We start from the raw sequence: 23,847 nt of genomic DNA on the forward strand, positions 1-23,847 counted from the left end.
TAGCATTGTGCCCCCGTGCATCAGAGGAGCTTTATTTCATTATTCCAAATGCAAATCAGAAATTCCTCCCTCGGTTTGCAGGCCGGCCGCTGAGCTGCGCAGCTTTATTTCCAGCAAACGGACAAAAGAAAGCACAGCCTTGCCCCCTCAGCCAGACAGCACGGCTCACCTTTCGCTCTCTTGCTACAAAGTGCTCAGATGACCTGTGCTGGGAAGGGGCTACACAGTCGAGTCGTTTCCTCGGCTTGTTGTTGGACGGGCGACTGGTACCGTACCTCGCAGGCGTTCGCAGCCTTAGAGCGTGCGCTGGACGGTGGCCAGCAGCAGCAGCAGCGGCAGCAGCAGCGTGTGAATCCAGGCCATCCCAGGGTCAGGCTGAGCCGCTCTGCAATCCATTGCTGCCTTGAGTTCCTCTCGGCTTCCCTCCTCCCCTCCCTGCACTCGGCTTGCTTTCTAATCGCAGCAGACTTTTCAAAACCGTCCCCCTTTTTCTTGGCTTCTCTTCAGTTTGTTCCTTTTGCTCTTTTTGTTCCTTAAACAAAAAAAATAAATCTGAAAACAGGTTAAAAACAATGCCCACTTGCTGCTCTCATAGCTACTTATAAAGACGATCCACTCTCTGAGCTTCTCTTCTCCTTTACCCTCCCACCCTCCTTCTCTCTCTCGCTCTCTCTCTCTCTCTCTCTCTGCTACTGTTGGGAAGAGCTCTCCTTTTTCTCTTATTCTCCTCCCTTTCTCCTGCCCTTCCTCTAATAGTAATTTAGTGTCTCATTTCAGCACCTGCCCTGACACAGAAAGGAGGAGGAAAGGAGAGGGACAAACAGACTCGGTCACCGGACGTTAAGGGGGGGGAATGCAAGTACAAGTTTTCTTACTCCTGGAATTCAGGGACAATTTTTTTTAATGCTGCTGCCTAAAGCTGCCATTTTCACTGGGACAGCACTGCATTTTATTTAGATGTGTAAGATTAAAGGTGGATATAAATTCATGCCACACTCTTCGGATTTCACGATTCCTGTTCAGTCTGTGGAAGTTTGGGATTTGATTTCCGTATTTTACACTTCTGGAGAAGTCTGGAAGAAGAAAATAGAGTCTGGGAAAGTATCTGTATTTCCATACTCTATTACCTATCTCCTTATCTAAGAGTTGTTTCCTTCTTAGACTTAGACTTAGACAACTTTCGTTCTGTGTATGCACGGAACGAAAGTTCGTTCTGTGCATATACAGAACAAACTAAGGTGCAGCAGTAATTTATGTAAGCAATTGAAATGTTAACAATGCAGGGGAAATAGACAGTGTGCGATTTCACAGTGTACAGGTGAGTATTATTAGAACCGTGCAATATACGAATGTGGTACTGAGTCCATTTGTGGCTTCAGCAGTTCAGCAGTCTAAAGCATATGGGCTGGACTTCTTTCCGCGTGTCTTTCTATCTTTTTATCATTCTTTCCTTTTTTCTTTAATTCCTTGTGTCCTTTTCTCCATCTTACCTTTTCTCCTTCCTTCCTTGGCTTCTCCTTCCTACCTTTTGTTTGTCCTTATTTCTTCCTGTTCTTCCGGTATCTTCCCTCCTTTTCTTCCCCTAACTCCTGCCTTCTTTCCGTCCATTCTGTTCTTCCTCATGTCCTTACTCTCTTACATTTTTTCTTCTTCTTTCCTCCTTCCCTTCTGTAATTCTCTTCTTTTTTATTCCTTGCTTCTTTCTGTTCTCTTCCGTTCTGTTTGTTTGAGGTGTTTCCATGTTGCTTTTTTTTTAAAAGCCTGAACATTGTAGAAAAACCTGCCACATATTCACAATGAAGTTTTTTTATTACTCTTTTAAAAATTAACTTAAAGGACCCAAAACTGTAAACCTGAGTCTGGACAAGTTTGGAAATTCTGATGTGAAAAATTGTTTTGAAAACCTTTTTCATTTTTCTAACACTTCACTGTTATGTGCTACTGTATATTGGTCTATCACATACAATCAGCTTTATTTGCCAGGTACATGCACGCACACGAAGAATTTGACTCTGGGTTGTACAATGCGCATGATGTGCTTATTTATTCAATAACACAAAAACACAATAGTGCAGTAATAAAAATCAAACACAGTCAGCAGTACAGAAAACACCTATGAACACATTTTAAACAAAGTGGACAAACTTGGGACAATAATTCAAATTAATTTGTCCCGTATTTAGCTCCATCGACCTCCCCGTCAATTATGTTCCTGCTGAGTAGAAAGCGCCCGCAGCATGATGCTGCCACCGCCATGTGGCATGGTGGTGGCATGTCTTTCAAGATGAAGTGTGACGTTAGTCCTCTGTCACAAACTTTATTGGACACGTTGTCCGAAAAGGTTCAGTTTCGATCTCATGGACTTGATTTTATTTACAGGTATTGGAGAAAAGTAGCGTGGCGAAACGCTCGTCACACATTACGTCACAGCTGCACCGGCCTCCGCGCTCGCCGTGGCCTTTTCTTGTGCGCTGTTTGACTGAGAGAGCAGATGTTTACCCAAACAGATTGACAAGATGAAAACTTGTGCAACAATGATTTTCACGCCTCCTCCTCTTGCCCAGCAGCAAGCACAGCCCCCCCCCAACTGCACCCACCAGTGTGCAGCATCTTCCAAATGTCAGCCAGTGAGGTGGTGACAGGAAGGAGCTGCCAAGGGTTGCTTCAACTCTCGTCTATTTTAGAGCGCTCACTGCTGCGTCAACCGTGATCACTTATTAAAGATAAAGCGTGTGTGTGTGTGTGTGTGTGTGTGTGTGTGTGTGTGTGTGTGTGTGTGTGTGTGTGTGTGTGTGTGTGTGTGTGAGTGTGTGTGAGAGAGAGAGATGGGGTTAACTCAGGACAGCAGTTTTCACTGCAGCGCTGCCTGGATGCTCTAATTGTTTTGTGTTTTTGCTGGAGAGCAAAAACGCCTGTAAAAATAAACCTGCAACACATAACGTGAAGCTAGTGGCAGATTCAGCTGATTTCAGTCAAATAAAAAGCAGTAGCACACTGTGAAACTAATTGTTGCAGCTACAATGCGTTTGAGACCAGAAAGAATGCATTGAAGCAGCCTTTTGTGTGCTTAAGTATTTTATGCTGTGTAGGCTATACTACGTTTTTTTTTCTCCTCTTTCTTTTTTTTTTATCCCTTCGGGGCTGATCTGCAGCTCCTGCATGCAAGCGTTTGCCTCCTCGCTCTGGCAGGCGGTGTAGCGATCCAGCCGGTGTCCACGGCGCATACCTGTGCTCGCTGACATGTACTAACTCACTCTTCCTGCAGGCCATGGCAGAGGAACGCGCAGCAATCACAACAATCCGGGAGATGAACGTGGCAACGAGGGAGGACGGGCGGAGATGAAGAGGGGATTAAAAACAGATATGAATGTAGGAATTAAATGGGAGGGAGTGAAAAAGAAAAAAAAAACCAAGAGGGAAAGGAGAAATGGGTGAAAAAAGGGTAGGGTGGAGAAGACGGGATCAAACAAAAGTCAGAAGTTGCCCGAGGGCCGTAGCCACTGGTGGATAGTGTGAGAGGGAGGAGAGAAATCATTAACGAACGCCTGTCTGTTTCTGACTCCTAATATATCGGGATCTTCTTCATATATCCCTGCAGAGCAGAGAAGGTTAGAGCACTGGGAGAGAGAGAAAAAAAAATGGAGATGGTTGATGGTTCGGAGATGATCAAGGGGATCGTTCATCCCTGCAGCATTATATCTGTCAGTGGAGACACGGGGATCACACAAATCCACACTGAGCAGCATGCTGCGTTCAGCAAAGATTTATCTTGGTCTAAAATGGCAAAAAAACCTAATATATCTATCTTTTTTTTAAACTCAAAAATAAAACCATTACCCACTTCTGTTTACAGCACTGTACATTAATACTGTATAAGATTTCATACAAATACTGTGCAGAACATTCAGGTAGAAAAATCTGACATGCTTATGACTGAGGAGGGAAAACACAACACATCACACAATCAGTCGTTTAAAAATTAACAAGAAATGTGAAAAAAAAAAAATACAGCTTGTGCGTTCTCTGCAACCTTACAGTATTAGCCAGCAACAAATGGAAGGCAGACTTTGACCTGAAGGGACGCAGTGAGAGTAAACAGCTCTGATTTAAAGCGGCGGGGCTGAGCCCATGAAGTCAGTCGTTTATTTGTCTTTCATGTCTCCGCCGAGGCATTTTCAAGTGTGAGAAAAAATTGGGGTTATCTCTGCTTGAGGTTAAAGACTACAAATGATTAACAGAGAGCTGGTGTTGCCGACTGAAGTGGAGTCAGTTTTTCACCCGAAGGATCCTTTTAGACAAAACTCCTCCCACTGTGTTCAGGAAAAAAATGTTTTGGTTTGGCCCAAACTACAGCTTGTAATTAATGCTAATGAAGAGTGCCTGGCAGACGTACTCGTAATGATGGATCTGCTTCACATTTTGAGACGTCAGACCACAGATGTCAAGGCATTTTTATTGGACTTTTATGTGATAAACCAACACAAAACAGTGTAAAACAGGGAAATGGACGGAAAGTAACACGTGGTTACTCCCACCCCCCATCCTGTAAAAATAATAAAGTCACATCTAGAGACTTTTCCCCCCATTCATTCTTGCAAAATAACTCAACTTGAATGCAAAACATAGAGGGTGTGGTGCATGTGTGTGTGTGTGTGTGTGTGTGTGTGTTGGGGGGGGGGGGGGGTGTTTAGCCAGTTCATCCTGCGACCCTGCAGTCTGCATAGCTCTTGCTTATGGTTGTGTATTTTATAACCCAAATAAGCAACTTCACTTTAAAAAACGAGCCAAAAAAACGCAGCCTGCAACTCACAAAATTTACAAGCGACTACCGAAAAAAAAAAAAAAAAAAACAAGCCCAAAGTCGCTGATAAGAAGCAGACCTGGCAACACTGCCTAGCATCCCCAGCCGAGCCTGGCCCCTCACCTAGCAATCCATGCAAAGTAAAACTGTAATGAAAGAATTTAACACATCTTACATTGTTGTTATAATTATTATTGGATTGAATCACATACACAACTTAACGTTGGCACTAATACATGTCAAAAAAATGTGCCTACAATTGCCTTACACCTAACTACAGCTGAAAAGACCCAAACAACAAACGGTCAGCATGATGCTAATTTGCATTCAAAGTCCCATAGGGATGTTAGCATCTTATTGTCTTCTCAGTCCTAAAACAACCAAAATGCCTCCTAGAACTATCTCACACAAATGGACACTTTATAAAAACACAGACAGTTGGGAAGATATAACAACAGGAGGGTCTACACACAACTAGCCATTAGCAAAAAGCTGATTTGCATTGAAAATCACGGAGGCATCCCATGGGGAAACGTGGCTTTCAAAGTAGCCCTTGGACTCTCTCTGAGGAAACCCTGCAGGAAAAGGATGCTTACCACTCAGAAGCTCCACTTCTTCAGTTTCTGGGTCTGACTGAGGGTCAAAGATGTGCCGTTGTACCCTATTGTGCATCTGTTTGCAGCCACTTTCACGTGTATGTAGTGGGAGAGTACACACTGAGTTGGGGAGCGCAGCCAGTTCACAGCTTATTTGCATAAAATTGACAGCCCTAAAACAGCTCACTGTGAAAGGAGCTCAAAATAGGTGAAACTGGGGAGGTGAAATCTCATTATCGCATTATCTGGGAATGATTTTGTGCAAAAAATGTAATGAAGAAGTTTTGTGTAGCCCCTGAACCTATCCTCAATGCTTTAAAGGAAGCATAATAGATCGCCTTTAACAACTTTTTGGCCTTCATCCATGTAGATCTAAAAGCTTTATTTTGTTTTTTAGTGGCGTGAGAGTAAAGGGGGCTGAAAAAAAAAGTGCAGGCCACGCTGTTTGGGTTTTTATTCGTAAGAAAAATGCCAGAAATATACTATATACAATTTTTAAAGTTAAACACTGCTATGTGTTTTTCTGACACACAAAATCCCTATAAAGCACATTGAAGTTTGGGGTTGTAATGTGACAAAATGTGAAAACGGTAAATACTTTTGCAAGGCACTGTACACTTCTGCGCTGACAACACATGCTGCAGGCTGCTGGTAGTCATAAAAGGGCTAATCTTCAGACAGAGCTTTAATATTCCTCATGCTTGACAAATAAATGCCTTGCTCCAAAAGGAAAAGGTCAGCATAAAATATAGCTCACATATCAACCGAGTGAAGGCAAAATGCTCCTGGTGAAAAAGGCGGTAAGCTGATGTGTCTTTGTTTCAGTATGCGTGCAGCAGCATGAAGGAAATAAACGTCAGTCTCTTCTGCAGCTAGCTTTTGACTTTCAAATGATGAAAGAAAAGGATTCCCCCAGATGCAAAGGAGCGTCTTCCTCGAAAATTTCCGCCCAGCATTCCTTTTCGGTCCTGATTCATGATTCCAAGGGACGCGTCGCTTGCTTCAAGAGGGGCAGCGTAATTAGGTTTAGACATGAAAAGAATGGAGACAGGAGAGCGTTAGTTCTGTTACATTAGCTGCTCGGTGAAGGGTGAGAAATGCTGGCACAGGTTATCTTGCCTATGATGCTGCAACCTCTAACTGTTAACACCTCTAATAGACACTATCATTTAAAAACGGAGAGGTCAGCGCATGGGAAACGTTGGAAAATGTTCCTCTCTGTGGAAATGTGTCAGGCACAAAGCCGCGGTGAGTATAGGTTCAACCCGGTGTGATGCAAAGGCTGGAAATAAGAAAGCAGCTCATCTAGCCCTGGCCAAAGTTCACAGAAACACCTCTAAAGCTCATTAATAAAGAGATTGTGTAACATTGTTTGAGGTCAGAGTTGCTCTCAAGCTGATGCAGTATGATAACATTTAAAGAGGTTAGCATGACTTCCATTTGTGGACAGGTGATTACCGTCGTTTCAGTCACCATGGACTTAAATATCCGGGTAATTCCAACCTTTAAATAATGTGTCTGTAGAGTTCGTCTTCCAGGGTGGAATGGTTATTGACCGTACATCTTTAAAATCAGCTGCCTGCATTTATATTTACTTACTGGCGACCGTGGCTGACTGCAGCCGGGGTTTCTCCTGGCCAGCACAAAACCCATTTGTTTGACAAAACGGATCGGATCAATCAATACTAGAAGTGACGGGGGACATTCAGAGAAGTCTATTGGAGCAATTTCTAAATAGCTGCACATTCCAAGTGTGTCAGATCAAATAACGATAGCTAAGTGCACTTTAGATGGATGTGTCTGCACTTTTCCAAAGTCTTAAGAACTGAACCAAACTGTCAACCTGAGAAGAAAGGAAATTGATTGTCATGAACTGCAAACCTGTGCAACGCCAGTGCCACTGTCCACAACAAAGCCAGTTTTGCATAACTATGGACGAAGAAGGTACTGATTAGGGCTGGACGATAATTCAATAACAATATATATCGATCGATAGACGTATATCCATGATAGAAAAAAAGGGTCAATAAAAAGTTCAATAGAATAACAGTTTTCCTTCTTTTTGCATTCTAGCCTATCACGTAAGTTAATATTACAGTCATTACATCCTCCCAACCAATCACAACGCAGACCCAGGAACTCTCCGTTACCAAGCTCCGCCCCCTTCAAAGAGTTCAGAGAGCACATGTTCTTTCTTCTTCTTTTTTTTTTACTTGCAGTTTTGATAAAAAAAAGTTAGTTGAATAAAGGGTTGATTTTGAAACCAGGGTTTGTGTGTTCTTTATCTAAACATAGGTCACTAAGCAACAGCATAAAATGGCCAGGGCTGCACTTAAACTATATGTTTTGAATTTGATCTGTTGATAATTATTGATATCGATCAATATGATTTCTATTCCATCGATTTGCTTTTTTTCTATATCGTCCAGCTGTAGTACTGATCAGCACTTCCAAAATCTACGTCTGCAAGCTCGCCTGAAATTTGGATGAGCCAAATACCTTCGGGTTTTTATGGTCAGATGTTAAAATGTGTTAGGAGCGGCCATAATGATGCTTTCAAATCTAAGAAGACTGTACAGCGTGTCAAGCACGGTGATGGTATCCTCATGCTGTGGGACTGTTTTGCTGCCAGTGGTACAGGTAGATCACACAAGGTGGATAGAATAATGGAGGAAGGAGAGAAGAAAAAACAGCTGGATGATTGAAACCTGGACAATGAGCCCAAACACCATTGAAACTTGGTTTTGTAATGAATAAAGCAGATTGACACTCAGATTTTGGATTGGACTAACTAAAGCGGCCAACGTTGACCCTGTTGAAAATGTTGTTCAATTAACTCTACTAGACGAGCGGTGAAGTACCCAATCAGAACAATATCAGATGTTAGTTTCATCTCTAAAGGAACAGTCGACCTTTGTGCATGCCTATGTGTGTGTGTGTGTGTGTGTGTGCCTGTGTGTGTGTGTGCGTGTGACATCCATCCTTTCACTGTCCTGAGCTGCAGGTGCTCAAACAGTGATGGGTGGCTCCTTGACCTCAACTTACCAACAACGCCTCCTGGTTTTCAGCCAGCGCTTGCTTGGCCAGGTATCGCTCCCTCTTGATCTTCAGCTCCAAAGACTCCGGGACGTCCGGTACGATCCAGTCAATGGCTCGCAGAACAAAAAACACAACATGCTGTGGTGACAAAAGAAGACAACAAGGTGATTGCATTTACACTGAAGAATAGTTAAACAGTTCTTTCCCCTGCACTCACCATTGCTAGATAAATACTGGGAGTAATCTGAGTAATCAAAGGTGTATTTCACAAGACCGATGAACAGGAGCAGTGTGATGCCACTGGAAAAAGTACAGTTCTAAACTAAACATTAGTGGTATTTAAGTGTCGCCCTTTATACCTCAAAGGCAATTATGAAACCAAGTCGGACAGCAAGGAGCTCCCAGTAGAAGAGTGTGTACGATCCATCGTTGTCTCTGAATGCCTTGTATCTAAAATAAATAAAGCAGCAATAATGCAGAGCGTGTGTAATCGTATGTTAGGCGTGCAACAGCAGCAGAGCGTGAGCTCACAACAAAGTTGGAAGGTAACAAACGCTACCCCCTACTGGTCAAGCCAGGGGTTTCAAGAAAACAAAAATGAAACTGTTTTAAATGTACAGAAATCCAGTTAAACACAGACCTGGCAAGATCTGGTTCAGTCGTTTACATTAAACAGACTCAGTAATTATTGGTCTTATCAAAGAACATTGTTCCTTAGCTGTGAAGATTAAAACAAATTACATCCCATGTTATAACTGTAGCAACAACACATTAGCATGTTTAAGTCTAACCCTTGATTTTAGATACGTCTAAAATCCCCAGATCCATGGGTCGTGAAATACCAAAGTGGGGGGTTCTTCAGATAATCTCCAAATATCTAATCAGGTATAAAGGTAAGTGAGTATTGAGTGAGCCCCTTCAAGTTTCTGCCCATGTAAGGTGTCATTATATCTGAAAATATGACCGAAAAACTATTAATTCAAATGCGAAACAGAAAAAAATATTTTACTTTTCCAGCTTTTATGATGAAGATTTGCCCCTGACACTGCTAGACAACCAGACCCACCCTATTTCTTACCTTAGCTGCTAATACAGGGCGCACATTAAATTATTGAACAAAAAGAAAATACTGAGCTCACTCGTATATTATTATAAAACACACCAAAGTGTAGAAATCATTCAGAATTCCTTCATTCGCACTGTCTTTTCGAAGCTTTGACTGTAAAATTGAAATGCGCCGCCATCATACCTGCACCTGGGGTAGTCAGTGTAGTTGAGGGGTGCATAGGCCAAGGTGAAGTTAACATATCCGTTGAGATCATTACTGAACTTGTACTGGTAGAGCAAGCGTGGTAGAAAATCTGATGTGAAGGCGATTAGAAAAGCCTGAGAAAATAAACACAACATAGTTTCGTTTTTAGCGATAACAAAAGGAACGTCCTTTAAACCAGGGACTGACGGATCTTACTTACATTGGCAATTACGGACAGATGGGACAAGGCCTCTAATATGTTGAACCAGACTCCGATGTTTTGGGCCCGCTCGGCCACCGGTCGGCGGTACTCGCACACAAACTTGTGGGCGTCCAGACGGATCTCCACCCAGTTGTTCAGGAGGGCGAAGAGCGGCGCGAGGGGGAACGCTGCCACGAAAATTGTTATGAACCCAAACTGGAGGACTGGAGGAAAAGGGAGACAGTTTTATGTTGAGCAACCAAGCAATGAATTGCGTTTGATGGCCTCCTCAGCTATTGGCTCTCCTGGTAAAAATGTTTTCAAAAGCCTTAAAACAAGGGGTCGTCAAAGCGGCTCAGTGAACTCACAATGCCACAGAGAGCTTTGGATGTTTCTGACATCCCCCTCAAGCTTTGGAGCTAAGATAAACTCCAGTCCGTCTCATGGTTGATACTTAAGATTTTAAACTTGTCAATTATTGTTCTGGCCAGATATGGGTAAATGTAGGAGATTAGCTATTTTCTTACAGCCATTTATTAACTTATGAGGATCAACATCTGACTTCCTTAACTGAATGACATGTTCTATTGTCTTTCCTGTTTTGAATGGTGGGGATGAAAAATAGGCCTCTGTGTCACATCATGATTATACCCCAGGAAAACAGGAAGTCACTGATTATTTATTAAGCTCCTAGGCATTATGATGAACTTAAAAACAGCATTCAGTTACATTTACTGTCTAGGAGTTGTCAAGAGTGTTAACAAGTTCACTCAGATGATTTTGTGAAAAAATAATTTCTTAATAAGGGATTTTTTCCCCCCACTAAATAAGCATGGATCACTTGGTTCTGCTTCAGACGCTCAGAGGTTAAGCAGCCTTTTCTGGCCCACCTTTCACTGATTTGACACTTTTTTATCTTTCAGAAATATATTTTTTTCCTGGGAAATCCAATTTGATGCTCTGATGCTCTTAAACCTGGAGCCTATTTATACCTGCCTCTGTCATCTCACCCCTGCCAGAACGTCTCACTCTCTCCTTGAATCGCCCAGTGTGATGGGCCCTAGTTCTACCAGCTTATGTGTGCTCCTCTGCTAAGGTGGCCAGTGTCGCATGTTGCGGTTCTGCCTCTTTCCACGTGAGTTGCTCTGCCCGTTCTGGTGGTTCCCCGGTTCACATCGCCTGTTCGACGCTGCCTGCCTGCTCATTTAACTAAGCCAAGCTAAGTTGCCAGTACCTGTGTGCCTGTTTCTCCGTAAGTCCCTGCCGCTTGCCCTGCCGGTCCGGGTTCCTCCTGGCACACACCGCCTGTTCTGGTCCCCTCCTCATCCCTGCCTGCCCGCCCATTCAGCCAAGACCGTTACTGCTTGCCTGCCTCATCCTCCATTATTCATTCTTTCAATAAACCTTTTAAACGTATCTCTGTGTCCGGCTGAATATCAGGCTCACCTGCAGTAATTCATAACAATTTAATGCGTTTATCTTCTCACACATTGACTTTTGTGATTGCAGTTTTTAACTATCTTGGTAAAAGCTGTATGGATCATATGCACGTTGTCCAAAAGATTTGGACCTTTTCCTCGAGATGCACCTCTGTTAGAAAAAGGAATCTGACTTCTGTTCCACTTCACTGAGAGCAAAGTGGAACCAAACTCAGACTTCTCGTTTAAGCCTGCTGATTAAAGCTGATTCTTATTTTTTGTTGATTTTACTACATTAACTAACAACTGAGTACAGAACCAAGTTGAAAGTTGTGGTGGTGACTTTTAAGGCTATTCATAGTAATGCATCTTAGACCTTTTAAATGTATATATCACCAGCAGGACCCTGATATGACAGATCAGTGACTGCTGCCGGTCTTTGAGGCTGTTGCTCTGAAACTCTTTTCACCTCTATCTGCATTTTGTGGATTCAATGGATCTTTTTTTTAAACTGCTTAAGAGTCTTTGTCTTACTTGAATTTTGGTTTCAAGTTATGGTTTTGTTATTTGCGTTTCTCAAATATTCTTTTACATAATTACATTTTTTGTATTGTTTCTTTGTGTTTTTTTTTTTACTGTGTAACAGGCATACTTCATAGTTCTTTTTGACTTTATTATTTGACTGTATTTTCTTTGTAATTATCCCTATCAGAGCTCGTTGTAATATTGTATCACACATTGCTTCTACCAGGTGTGTCAATAAGCAAACAGGGCACTGTATCAGTAACACCTTTATTGATCTTTGAGTAGATCCAAAGAACAAGCTCTGTTTAGTCACCCATTTCCAGATATTCCTCAAACAGGCCCCCACATGGTACCAACTTGTAGTCTTCCTCCCAGCGCCGAGGCTCGTCTGTGTCGTTATCTCCCAACACGGTGGCCAAGGTTCTCTTCTGCCGCCAGGCTTTTACTTTACTGCAGAGAAGCAATAACAGATGGGGGGAGAAAATGCAGAAAACAACTTGAAAATCAATTTGTGGGCTTGGATGTAAGGGAAGACATAAGGAAAAACAAAGAGAATGATTAAAAAAACCCATCAAGGTCACAGTAAATGAACAAGATCAAGTTTTATATAAATTCAGCCTAATCTGAAAGCCATGTTGCTGCATCACTTGTATGTGTGGCAACATACGGTATAATGAACTCCTGAATGTTGTTGATGAGCTGCTTCCCCACCATTATGATGAAGAGTTGTTCAGCCAGCTCAATGAGGCAACCGCCGGGACCACACTGAAATCAAAAAGGATGCAGAAACAACTCGATGCAGCAAGATTGGAAGGCGCTTTTTCAAGAATGTGCATGAGAACAGAGGCACGCATGGCAGAAACGCTACAGCAAAGGACTCACATCTTCGTTTCTCATCCCGAACAAGGTTCCGTAGTTCGTAGGGTAGCCCACAAACCTGAACACACAGAGAGAAAAAGGCAAAGCGCTTTGATTTCCAGCCGAGTCAACAGTTTAACAGGACTATCCTGTGAGCGGATCGTGTCTTACCTTCCCTTAAAGAAAGCCACGTAGAAGGGAGACGAGTAGAAGTTGACAAACTGGAAGATGAACACTTTGAGGGTGAAAGCGTTGTCGTGCTGGGTTTGTGTTCTGTGCATCTCTGTAACGCGGGTAAGAAGACATTACGTTAAAGCTACAACGGGCTGCGCTCGCATTCAGAGGGACGTGGCTCGCCTCAAGCTGTTTAATCATCACACACGACTTGGGAGAAATGTGCCTGATGCTGATTGTGAAAATTTAGTCATGTTACACTTTCAAACTTCAGTATTTTAGGGGGATTTTTTTGTGCAAGAGCAACACAAATGAATGTATGATTTTGATAAACAAGAAACTGCATTTGTGATTTTCAACACTTTCCCAAATAAAAACCAGAACAGGATGGCAAGCATTTGTATTAAGTCCTTGTAGAATGTTCCTCTAAATAAAATCCAGTGCAGGCATCTGATTCATACGGAGCCCTAGAGGGGTCATCGCAAAATGTTTTGCATGTTGAGAGAGTGTGCGCTCGTTTTACTACATTGTGTGCTCGTTTTACTAAATCGTGTGCACAATTTTTACTATACTGTGCTCTCATTTTACTATAGTGTGAGCTCATTTTACTAAATTGAGCTCTCATTTTAAGCATAGTAAAACGAAGGCACAATTTATTAAACGAGTGCACTATTTACTCAAACGAGGGCACGATTTATTAAAACGAGGGCATAATTTAGTGAACATGGTTATAGAACATTGTGTGCACGATCTACTTAAACGTGGCCACAATATGTAAAACGTGCACTCAATATTGTCTTGACACATGTAAACATGAGCACGTTATAGTATATTCGAGATCTCGATCTACCGAGGGCTCAATTAAAGGAAACGTGCTCACAAATTATCACGACCTGAAAAAAAATATCACTTAAAGTGAGCTCTCCCGGGCTCCGTAGATTCAGATTTCACCTGTGGCTAATGGAGTCCACCTGGGTGTTATTTAATATCGGCGTCAGATGTTTGTTAGAGAAAATCAGTGAACATTAGTGAAGACCAAAGACCAAAGTTGAGGAGAAGATTAGAAAGCATTATCCCGATCAAAGATCTGAATGAGTTTCTATCAAATCCAGCCTTTTAAAGAATTAAAATGGTGTTAGCCATTACCTAGTGAAAAAAAACCTGGAACTTGTCCTTTCTTATTTGAAACCCCTCTGTTTCTACAGTACGTCCTTACAAACAAATACAATGCTGATATGTTAATACATCGTATTTATGTTTGCATTGATTCCTACCCCATTTAGTGAGCTGCTCAGCCAAGGCGGTATAAATCTGACCCATGAACAGGATGAAGCCCAGGTTCACGATGCTGCTGCAGATATTTGCTATAGTCCCGGCCTGAGGAGGAAGTGACCTCGGCATTAATGGTGACTGAAATATTTTTTTTTTAAAATGAACAAATAAATACGACATGCTCTCTGTAGCCCGTCATACCTCTGTACGCAGCACAGGGCTCCCGCTTTGGTACATCATCACGCTGATGACCCCCCGACACATGACCACTGTCACCAGGAAGATGATCACCACACAAAGCTGAGGAGACATAATGTTACAATGGAGAAGGTTCAAAATGCTCAGATGTGCATTTATCTACCATGCTGGTGCACAGCCACAGAGCTGACCTCATCATCATCTACCCCGTGTCATAGAAAAGTTACATTTTTCCTATTTTCACCTCTGGGTTTCACGTGTTTTAATGCCTTGCTAAAGTATTTTTACCCCTTCAACCTTTTCACATTTGACACATTACAACCACAAATGATTGTGGCTATGTATTTTATTGGGATTTTATGTGACAGACCAACACAAAGTAATAAAGAATCATGAGGTGGAGGAAAAATAGCTCATGGTTTTCACATATTTTCACAGATAATAAAATAAAAAATGCGTGCATTGCCATTCAATACTTTGCAGAACGGCCTTTTGCTGCCACTGCAGCTGCAAATCTCTACCAGCCTTGCACTTCTTTGTCTCACGCTCAGTCGGACTAGACGGGGAGTGTTAACTCTGGACTTTGATTGGTCCGTTGAGACGCATAAATGTCTGTATGCATGTTTAAAGCGGTTCTGGTGGAAGCTCTCCCTCCTCCCCAGCCTCTAACAGGTTCTCTTCCAGAGTCACCCTGCATTGGGTTCCCTCCACCTTCCTATGAACCCTGACCAGCTCCGCTGTCCTTAACATGGACTGCTTGGCTGCTTCTTTGAGTATCGCTCTGCTTGCCCAGCCGGTCAGTTTGGGTTGCAGTTGTGCCATAGTAATTTCTATTTTTTGGATAATAGGTTGAACAGGGCACTGGGAGATGTTATTACCTTGATATATTATTTTTTAAGCTAATCCTTCTTCGAACCTTTGCACAATTTGAACAACTTTTCTTCAGCAACTTGAACAACTGAGTAACCCTCGACATGCACGGGACTAAACAGGCGCATCAAGCTGGTGCTCAATCCTCTGGAGGAAATAAGGGTTCATCGAGGGAGTTTTCTTCATTCCCTATGGCATAAATGGCTATGGTTTGGGTAAATAATACTTTCTTATGTGAGTGGTCAACACTTACATGCCCATTTTGCTGCTTATTGCTACTAAAACAAGCCTGGACTCGCTCGATTACGCAATCAGTTACTCAATTGTTCTTATCAAATTACATTCTTTTAACTCATAATACATTGTGTGAAAATAATTTTTCTTATCTAGACAAAAACTTATTCAGTTATAGTTCTTTTAAGGTGTATGAATTTATTTGTATTTCACCAGGTAAGTTATTAAGAACACATTCTTATTTACAATAACAACCTGGCTTATGCAAGGCATCATATTTTTTATTGGTGGGAACTTTTTTCAGGACAAACTGATTCTATGAATAGAAGTCCATCAATAACTGTTCCTTTTTTCAAAGCAGCTTCGTAGTAAACACGTAAATGTTTTCAAATTGATTTACAAAAAAAAAAAAAAAACATGTGCGGCTAATATAGAGAAGAATTGGGATCAATTGGTATTATTGAATAATAAAAAATTGAGGGGAAATGACTAACTCTAAATGACTTCCACTCCAACATCACTCCTCAGTATAAGAGCTTCTCATTCATCAGCTTCTTTTGTCCTCAGGGTTGCAAAAATAAACGTTTCAAAAAACAGTGAGATGTCCTGCAGAAACCGGCTACGATGGGATGAAGTATACATTTTAAATATGGCAGGAGTAAAGACGATGTCAACAGAACTTAAGTAATAAGAGTAGATGGACAACACACCTGTATTCTTTCAATAGTGAAGAATGAGAAATATAATATTAATAAATGAAAGAACCTACCCTACCCCTAATACATACCATAGTCATAAACCTAACCTAGAAAAAAGAGAGGATGAAAAATGTCCTCACAGCCCATCAAAGTCCTCACTTTACTGGCAAAATGAGCAGAACACCATTTTTACACTAATGTTAGTTCCTACATCAGCTTTGACTCACCATCAGAATGATGACCATGGAGCCAGTGAACATGCGAGACAGCCTCGTCTTCTCTGGAAAGTACGGCTCTTTGACACCCGTCACTGGATTCTCCTCCACAGTCGGGGCCATGGCGGCAAACTCCGGCCGAGGACGCTCCTGACAGAGAACAGCAGGGCGGGTTTTTCATGCCACAGTCGTCCCATCGGCAGGAACCGTATGAACAAACGCGGCCGCGGCAAATAACCTCCTCCTCGTGGAAATCCATGCTGTCCCAGTGATGAGCCAGAGTGGCCATCTTCCGCTTCCAGAACTCCAGGAAGGTCACGGCCCAGAAGGACATGAAAACGCTGAAGAACACCGTGCCCGGGTGGTCAAACAGGTACCCCAGCTGTAACACGAGGCGAGGAACGGGTCTCAGCTCTGGGCTTGCTGGTGTTGGGACTCTACACAGGCTTACACAGCTATCAGGGTAACAGGAGTTTACCTTAGCCATGGTGCAGATGTCAGACATGTTCCAGGCCTCACACGTTTTGCAGAGCGGGCACATGGGATACTTTGCACCGCTGCTGCAGATGTCCTCCCTGTTGGCAGCGCCACATAAACACACATTGGTTACAACTCTGAACTCTCTGCCTCGTAAAACCTGATGAATCAGGCACGGAAACGCCAAATACAGGGGGGAACGTGTCAGGTATGTTATTTATAGATAGTTATGTGGAAACGAAAGAAATGGGTGGATTTTATTCAGGGGATTTGTGAATAAATAATCCAAATTCACATTTCTATTGGTATTAAAAACTGAAAACCACATATCCCTTGACGTGTGACGAAATGTTTGCATTTTGTTAGCAGTGCTCAACAAAATGCAATTTGGTAAATCTGCCCTTTCCTTAAACTTGTTTAGTTTGCAGAGATGTGTTAAAGATTTGAAAGTTGTTTATTTTCCTGGAAATCACAGCATCGCTTAGAGGAAAGCTATAACATACTTATGTATCTTTTTTTTTCTCAGAGAATCAATACTAATTTCATACCTGCGCATTAGGTGCTGGTGCCAAATATCTGGTTTCTGAACAGCCTGAGTAGCAGGAAATCTGCCAACCTCTGTGCATGAAGCAAACTTTGCTGACAGAAGTTGTGGCTGTGTCCTTACCTCAGCTAATTAACCCGCCATTAATCATTTCTAACAGAAGGCCGCTCTGCTCTGCTCTGCAGTCGAGCATGAATTGTGTTTTCTACGGCTCTGTTTGCAGTTGTTTTGTTAGTGCAGACTCACGCTGGTGTGTTGCTGTCCATGGACATGACTCCTGACACAAAAACCAGCGTTCCCACAATGGCAGCCGGCAGCAGCCAGGCTGTGTAGAAACCTGCAGGGACAGACAGATCCATTAGACTGCAGCTCTCAGCTGGGGGGGTGAGCGCAGGTCCAACGCTGCAGCGAGGCTTAATGCTGCGCTGCTGCACACGCTTCTGACAGTTTTACTGTCCGTAACACGTCTGTGTGTGTGTGTGTGTGTGTGTGTGTGTGTGTGTGTGTGTGTGTGTGTGTGTGTGTGTGTGTGTGTGTGTGTGTGTGTGTGTGTCCTGCTGATGCTGCGCTGGCCATCTTCCTGTTGGATATCCACTCCCGTGAAAAACACTTCAACCTGCCGTCTGTTTGCTCAACACAACAATTCTCTGAAAACAATATCTGCCAGATAGCTGGAGCAGTTTTATTTGAACATTTTCAGTAACTCAGCAAAGTATGGTTTTCCTTCTTAAAGGAGTTTTTTTTTTTTTTATCTATAATGACTACGGTTCACCAGGACATGAATGACAGCAGCTTTCATTCTTAGATTTTGAGTGTTTGAGACTTTGTTTGTCAGAAGTGAGAGAAAAAACTGGATAATTGACTAATTTGATTTTTTTATAGAGTTTCAAATATCTAAATAATGTCCACATTTTTAACAAAAGTGTTTATTTTTGTAAGATCACAGCAGAGCTAATGTGTGATTAGGAAAGTATTAAGATTTCAAATTAATTTCCATAGGTTGTGAGTTTTAGCAAAACTAAATGTTCACACATTTCCAGTTTAAATATCTCGTCTGTTGTGTGTGTGCTTCAGTCAATTTTTACAAAACAATCAACAAAATGAATAAAAGAGGCAGTTTTAACTATTGAGTCTCTTTGTGCATATCAATGATATTTAATTGAGATGATATAAAGCAACATTCAAATAGCTGAACTTTAACTAAACGTTGGGATGTTATTTCCACTTGGAATCAATGCGAGTTTGCAGCAAAACTGAATTAGCATTAACATTTCTTTAAAACTGCTTCACTTTAGTTTACGTTCTTCACCCTGAAAGAAGTTCTCTAAACAACTTAAAACAAGCTGTGAGACTTCATGATTCAGGCCATTTGCATAATCAAGTAGGATTTTGCACCTAGCCAAGCGAAGTAGAGGGCGATCTTCTCTCCAAAGTACTCCCTGATGTGATCTAGTGGTTGATACTTGTACCATTTGCACCAGCGAGCCCAGTAGTAGTGCAGAACCTGCCTCTGGTTGAGCTCGTCACGGCGGATCTCGTGGCTCGGAAGCTTGAAGGGACCCTGTTGGAAGACCCCCAAAAAAAATGAGGCTGAGTAGAGAGGAACAACATCTGAGATCCAGGTTCCAGATCACGGCCGTTCACCTCGTGCAGAGGATAAGCTGCTGCGTAGGCCCCTTCGTTCACCAGTCGGTCCACGCCAACCTCCGTCCTCTTCCTTTTGCCGTACACCGTCCGAGCTAGAATCTCATAAACCTGGAGGGGAACACAGACACTGCATCTGCAGGAGGTGGAGGAAACCCAACCATCGGCGCTGCCGTGGGATCACAGGAGCGTTACTTACAACCTGGTGCCTCTGGGTGTTAGTGAAGTAGGTGTCTCGGTCTTCGGAGCCGAGGAACCTGAACAGAAGCAATCCCTTTCTGAGCACACGGGGACTGGACCTGAACTTGATGCGCTCGGGTTCACTGCCGTCGAGCAGAGCTCACCTGTTCATCTTTGACTTGCGGAAGGCGCAGGTGTAATAGTCCAGAGGCCTGTTTGGCACCGGTTCCGCCATTATGTTGGGTACGCAGAGTCTTTTTAGAACCACAGAAGATGTGTTTAGGTCCAGATGCTGCTGGGCCTGGAAGTCAGCAGAGACTTACAGTGCTGTGCATAAATATTCACGCCGACTTCACATTTTCCACATTGTGCCTCCTAAAACCGACAAATTCAAAGTATTTGGGTAATGCACAATTGTGCAGTTTTTTTAAGCATTCTACAAATAAAACCCAGAAAAGTGTGAGTATTCAGAAAGTCAAGTTAATACTTTGTGGAAGTCTTTTGGGGCATGGCACAATCCTGTCGGGGGACACAACACATGTATGAAAGAAAATAATGGGATCAGAAGAGCCGGAAGTGAACGTTTAGGCGTCCTTATAAACAGGAAACTATCACTGCACGCTTCCCTCAACTCATCATCCTCACAGTCTGACACGGTGGTGGCAGCATCATGATGCAGCAATGCTCGTCTTCGTCAGGGAGGATGAGGGGAGGGCGGATGAAGCTAAATACTGGGCTGGAAGAAAATGTGCCGGCTCAATGCAGTAAAAATTAATAAGCTCTACAAAATACTGACTCACAACGCTTTATGATTTTCATTTCTAAAAAAATTTAAAACCATAAAAAATTACAAAGGCTTGTGGTTTTAGCATGAAAGAAAGTGGAAAAGTTAAGGTGATATTAATAGTTTTGCAAGACATTGCTTTTATTAAACGTTTTATCTTTCCTCCGGTTTGATCTATACAGATGTGTAGGAAATGAATGAGCGCTCAATAGTAATTGGGGCTCATATAAAGAAGCATCCAAAAATAAGTTCAATATTTTTATCACAACTAAATGATTACATTGACCAAAAATGAACAGCGTGGCTGACCTGCAGTGGAGCTCGGAGGCAAAGTTCCTCAGCGTAGTAAACCAGCACATCCCAGGGAACGCTGACTTTAAGGAAGTGGATGGTTTTCTTTTCATTCGCGGTTTCCTCCTGAATGAAGAAAGTGGCCAGAGAAAAAGTGGTATTCAAAGACATGAATGGGTACGGTCAAAATAAACAACGGTACCTTTTCCAACAGCAGCCCGGCGCCCTGCAGATTCTGGACAAACTTGTCCCTCCACTCTGCCAGCTGTGCCTCCTCACAGCTCCGGTTGCTTTTCCCCTTCCCTCGCTGCTTGCTGCGCGATCGGACCTCCCACACCAGCACAAAATCTGAAACCCGCATTTAGATTTGAAGAAGTTAACAGAAGGCCGGTCGTCTACGTCCACGGGAGATACAAACCAATTTTGGTTTGCGTACCAATTTTTGTTCTTCCATCTCTAAAGTAGTTCCCCATCTTGGAGGCCGCTTGGTTGTCTCTTGTAAAACAGCTCATGTGAATCGGATCTTCGTGGTGGACGTCGTCCTCCAAAGCTGCGGCTGAGAACTGAGAGGTGCAACATCCTTTAGCGAATATGGAAAATGTGTATCTGGCAGTGTGATGTCATTTTTTTTAAACAGCTTACAACCTTAGACTTCAACATATGTTACTGCAATTTAATGCGATAGATCAACACAAAGAAGTGCATGGCTGTAAAATGGAACAAAAACAAATCCTGGTTTTCCCCTTTCTAGATTTTCTAGAGTCCCATCTGGTGTAGTTACAACAGCAAAACTTTGGGAAATGTCTCTGCCAGCTTTGCAGAGACATATCCCAAGCAGAGGTTGATGTTTTTACTGATTTATCTTAATAAAATAGCCTAAACTCTGCCAGATTGGACGTAGAGCACCTGTGCACATCAACTGCTAAGTCTTGCCACAGATTCTCAAATGGATTTAGGACCGGACCTGGCCTGGGTCATCCCACTGTAGCGCTGGAAGTGTGCTTTTTGTTTTTGCCTCTGACAGGTATGCCTTCCAGCACTGTCCTGCATTTAGCGCCACCCATCCCACAGCATGGTGCTGCCACCACCGTGTTTCACCATGTGGATGCAGTGCAGATTGACCTTTGGTCTCATCTGTCTAGATCAATTTCCTCCACGTGTTTGCCGTGTTCCCTACACGGGTCATAGCAGACAGGACTTCTTATTTTCTTGTTACTGCTCCCCAACAGAGATCAGATGTGTGGAGATCAGCAGTTCTCCTTTAAATGGATCCTCCCCACCTGAGCTGTCGATCTCTGCAGCTCCTCCAGGGTTACCATTGGTCCCTCAGCTGCTTAACCATTTTCAGTTGTGCCTCCATTTTTGGATGGTGGATTGAAAAGTGCTTCATAGGACGATCAGAGCTTGGGATATAGATTTTTTTTTTTTGGGGGGGGGGTGCTCTGGATTTCATTAGAGGTATTAGAGTAAACGGGACTGAATACAAAGGTACCACATACTTTTTTAGATCTTTAGCTGTAAATTGTTTTAAACCCTTGCTTCATTTTCCTTCCAATGAACAATTACATGTTACTTTGTGTCAGTCTTTCACAATAATACCCTTACAAAATGCACACGTTTAAGTTAGTGGCTGCATTGGGAAAAATATGGAGAGGAAAAAAAATCCAAGGTGTCGGAACGCTTTAGTGAAGCACTGCAGAAGCAAAGAGCAGGAGCATTTTTGTTTCGGCTCTTAAGGATCAAAAATCTTGGGCTTCGCCCGTGAAAAGTTCCCTCCCTTTTGATGAGCGTCAACCACAAACTCTTGTGCAAGGCACTGCACCATAAAAGCCTGCACTCTGCAGTAATGAGCCCGGAAACATGGAAGCAGAAAACAGTCCCCGAGCTTTTTTACTAGGCGAGGGGCTCTATATGCAGCACCGTACTGATGTGCTCGGTATCATCTTCAGCGGGGAAAAACGCAGGCGGGGTAAAAACCATCCAGATTCCCAGCTGAACGTCTGAAGTTATTCGAGTGTGAAGAGACGAGGCAGAGAGCTAGAGTAACTTACTGGCCACATGTCAGACATGTTGCAGGAAATACGAGATGTGAGAAAAGTGTGGGGGGAAAAAAAAAACTGCTTACACATCGTGGTGGGAGAAAGACCCCGTTCTGCAGACTGCCGTAGCCGTCTGTGGCATCTGCATCACCCCCGGCGACCGCATCCAGGAGGACTTCTCTGTCTCCCCTGCGCAGCTCCCGGCTCTTTTTCATCATAACTGAAACAAAATGCACTTTATTGCAAAAACAAAGATACAGTATAATCATTACTCACATGAAACTGAGCAGCAATAAAAGTGTGCTGTTTTCTCTGAAGGAAAAAATCACAAATAGCATCTTAAGGAAACAGCAAGCCAAGTAAATGAACGGATACCTTCTCTGCCGGGGGGAAATCAGGCTGGAGGATTTGCAACAGTCTGTGCTTCCATTGTGCTCTTCCTCCTCTTCATCTCAGCATCTATCAAGCATCCCCCCCCCCTCCCCTCCCACCTTCATGGCTCTACTGCATTAGCTGTGGAGTACCGTAATGGATATAACAAAGGGGCAATGGCATACGTTCTGCTTTACTGCATCTCAAGCGGGGGAAATGCACGCTGCACATTTCAGAGGCATGAATAATTTAATGTAGAGTCAGGAGCAGAGGAGTCGGAGCTCTCTTTAACTTTATGCAATGACTGACTACATCTGTCAGATGTATGTTACTGTGTATTCCTCTGTCAAGAAAAACAGCCTCATAACCTTCTTATGGTCGGTCCACATACATATTCACATAAATTATTAAGCAAGAGCATCAGCAGAAAAGCTCCTCCCTACACGCCTGTGCTTCCCCCACAGAGTGAGTATAAAACTGGGCATGATCTTAAAATGCCAAAAAAAAACAAAAAAAAAACGACTTTTATTGCTATAGTGACAAATAAATGTAAGCCTTTTCACCCACTATACGTGATGCCCCTAAATAAACAACATTCTAGAGATGTAATTGTATTACTAAACAGAATCCATCAATCTGGGATTTGATCTCATTGTAAATCCTGCTGCTCTGTGAAGGCCTCAGAAGTCTGGTGGAGAACACTGGGCACCTTGAAAGTATGCCCATAAAGACTACCTCCATAAAATTTTAAATTCCTCTTCTAACATATAAAGCCCTTAATAATCAAGCTCCATCATATATCAGAGCTCTGATTACCCCGTATGTTTCTAACAGAGCACTTCGCTCTCAGACTGCAGGTCTGCTGGTGGTTCCTAGAGTCTCTAAAAGTAGAATGGGAGGCAGATCCTTTAGTTATCAGGCTCCTCTCCTGTGGAACCAACTCCCAGTTTTGGTCTGTGATGCAGACACCCTGTCTACTTTTAAGAATAATCTTGATATTTTCCTTTTTGACAAAGCTTATAGTTAGACTGGCTCATGTTACCCTGAGCTACCTCTATAGTTATGCTGCTATAGGCTTAGGCTACTGGAGGACATCAGGGTCTATTTTTCTCACTCTACTGAGTTCTACTGTTCTCTTGTTTTGCATTGCTTGTTGTCATTTCA

General features: G+C 42.8%; 2 protein-coding genes across 4 annotated transcripts in view; both read right to left on the reverse strand.

Moving 5' to 3' along the window:
• arhgef19 (Rho guanine nucleotide exchange factor (GEF) 19) overlaps positions 1 to 497 on the reverse strand; it is a 28,721-nt gene extending 28,224 nt beyond the window's left edge. The window contains exon 1 of one of the 2 annotated variants that reach the window (XM_012861984.3): positions 276 to 497. The gene's annotated coding sequence lies outside the window, so the exon portion shown is untranslated. The other variant, XM_036131387.1, reaches the window with a different exon arrangement.
• A 4,340-nt stretch (positions 498 to 4,837) lies between these two features.
• ano11 (anoctamin 11) lies at positions 4,838 to 23,161 on the reverse strand. 2 transcript variants are annotated; one of them, XM_036131438.1, is made up of 24 exons: positions 22,687 to 23,161; positions 22,398 to 22,531; positions 20,709 to 20,835; positions 20,475 to 20,620; positions 20,291 to 20,398; positions 19,362 to 19,498; positions 19,217 to 19,274; positions 19,018 to 19,128; positions 18,769 to 18,934; positions 17,620 to 17,710; positions 16,831 to 16,927; positions 16,591 to 16,734; positions 16,365 to 16,502; positions 14,339 to 14,437; positions 14,140 to 14,242; positions 12,863 to 12,974; positions 12,716 to 12,770; positions 12,501 to 12,598; positions 12,147 to 12,283; positions 9,909 to 10,114; positions 9,686 to 9,822; positions 8,796 to 8,886; positions 8,443 to 8,574; positions 4,838 to 6,397 (listed from the first exon to the last, which is right to left on the reverse strand). In XM_036131438.1, the coding sequence occupies exons 2-24, from the start codon at positions 22,527 to 22,529 to the stop codon at positions 6,371 to 6,373; spliced, it is 2,652 nt and encodes an 883-aa protein (XP_035987331.1). In that variant the 5' UTR covers positions 22,530 to 22,531; positions 22,687 to 23,161; the 3' UTR covers positions 4,838 to 6,370. The 2 variants fall into 2 exon arrangements, with proteins under 2 accessions (XP_035987331.1, XP_035987374.1); XM_036131481.1 differs by lacking the exons at positions 22,398 to 22,531; positions 22,687 to 23,161 and having other exon boundaries at positions 19,362 to 19,451; positions 20,709 to 20,816.
• Between the last annotated feature and the right edge of the window lie 686 nt (positions 23,162 to 23,847).

The sequence above is a fragment of the Fundulus heteroclitus genome, chromosome 1, assembly GCF_011125445.2.
Source record: "Fundulus heteroclitus isolate FHET01 chromosome 1, MU-UCD_Fhet_4.1, whole genome shotgun sequence".
Classification (NCBI taxonomy): domain Eukaryota; kingdom Metazoa; phylum Chordata; class Actinopteri; order Cyprinodontiformes; family Fundulidae; genus Fundulus; species Fundulus heteroclitus.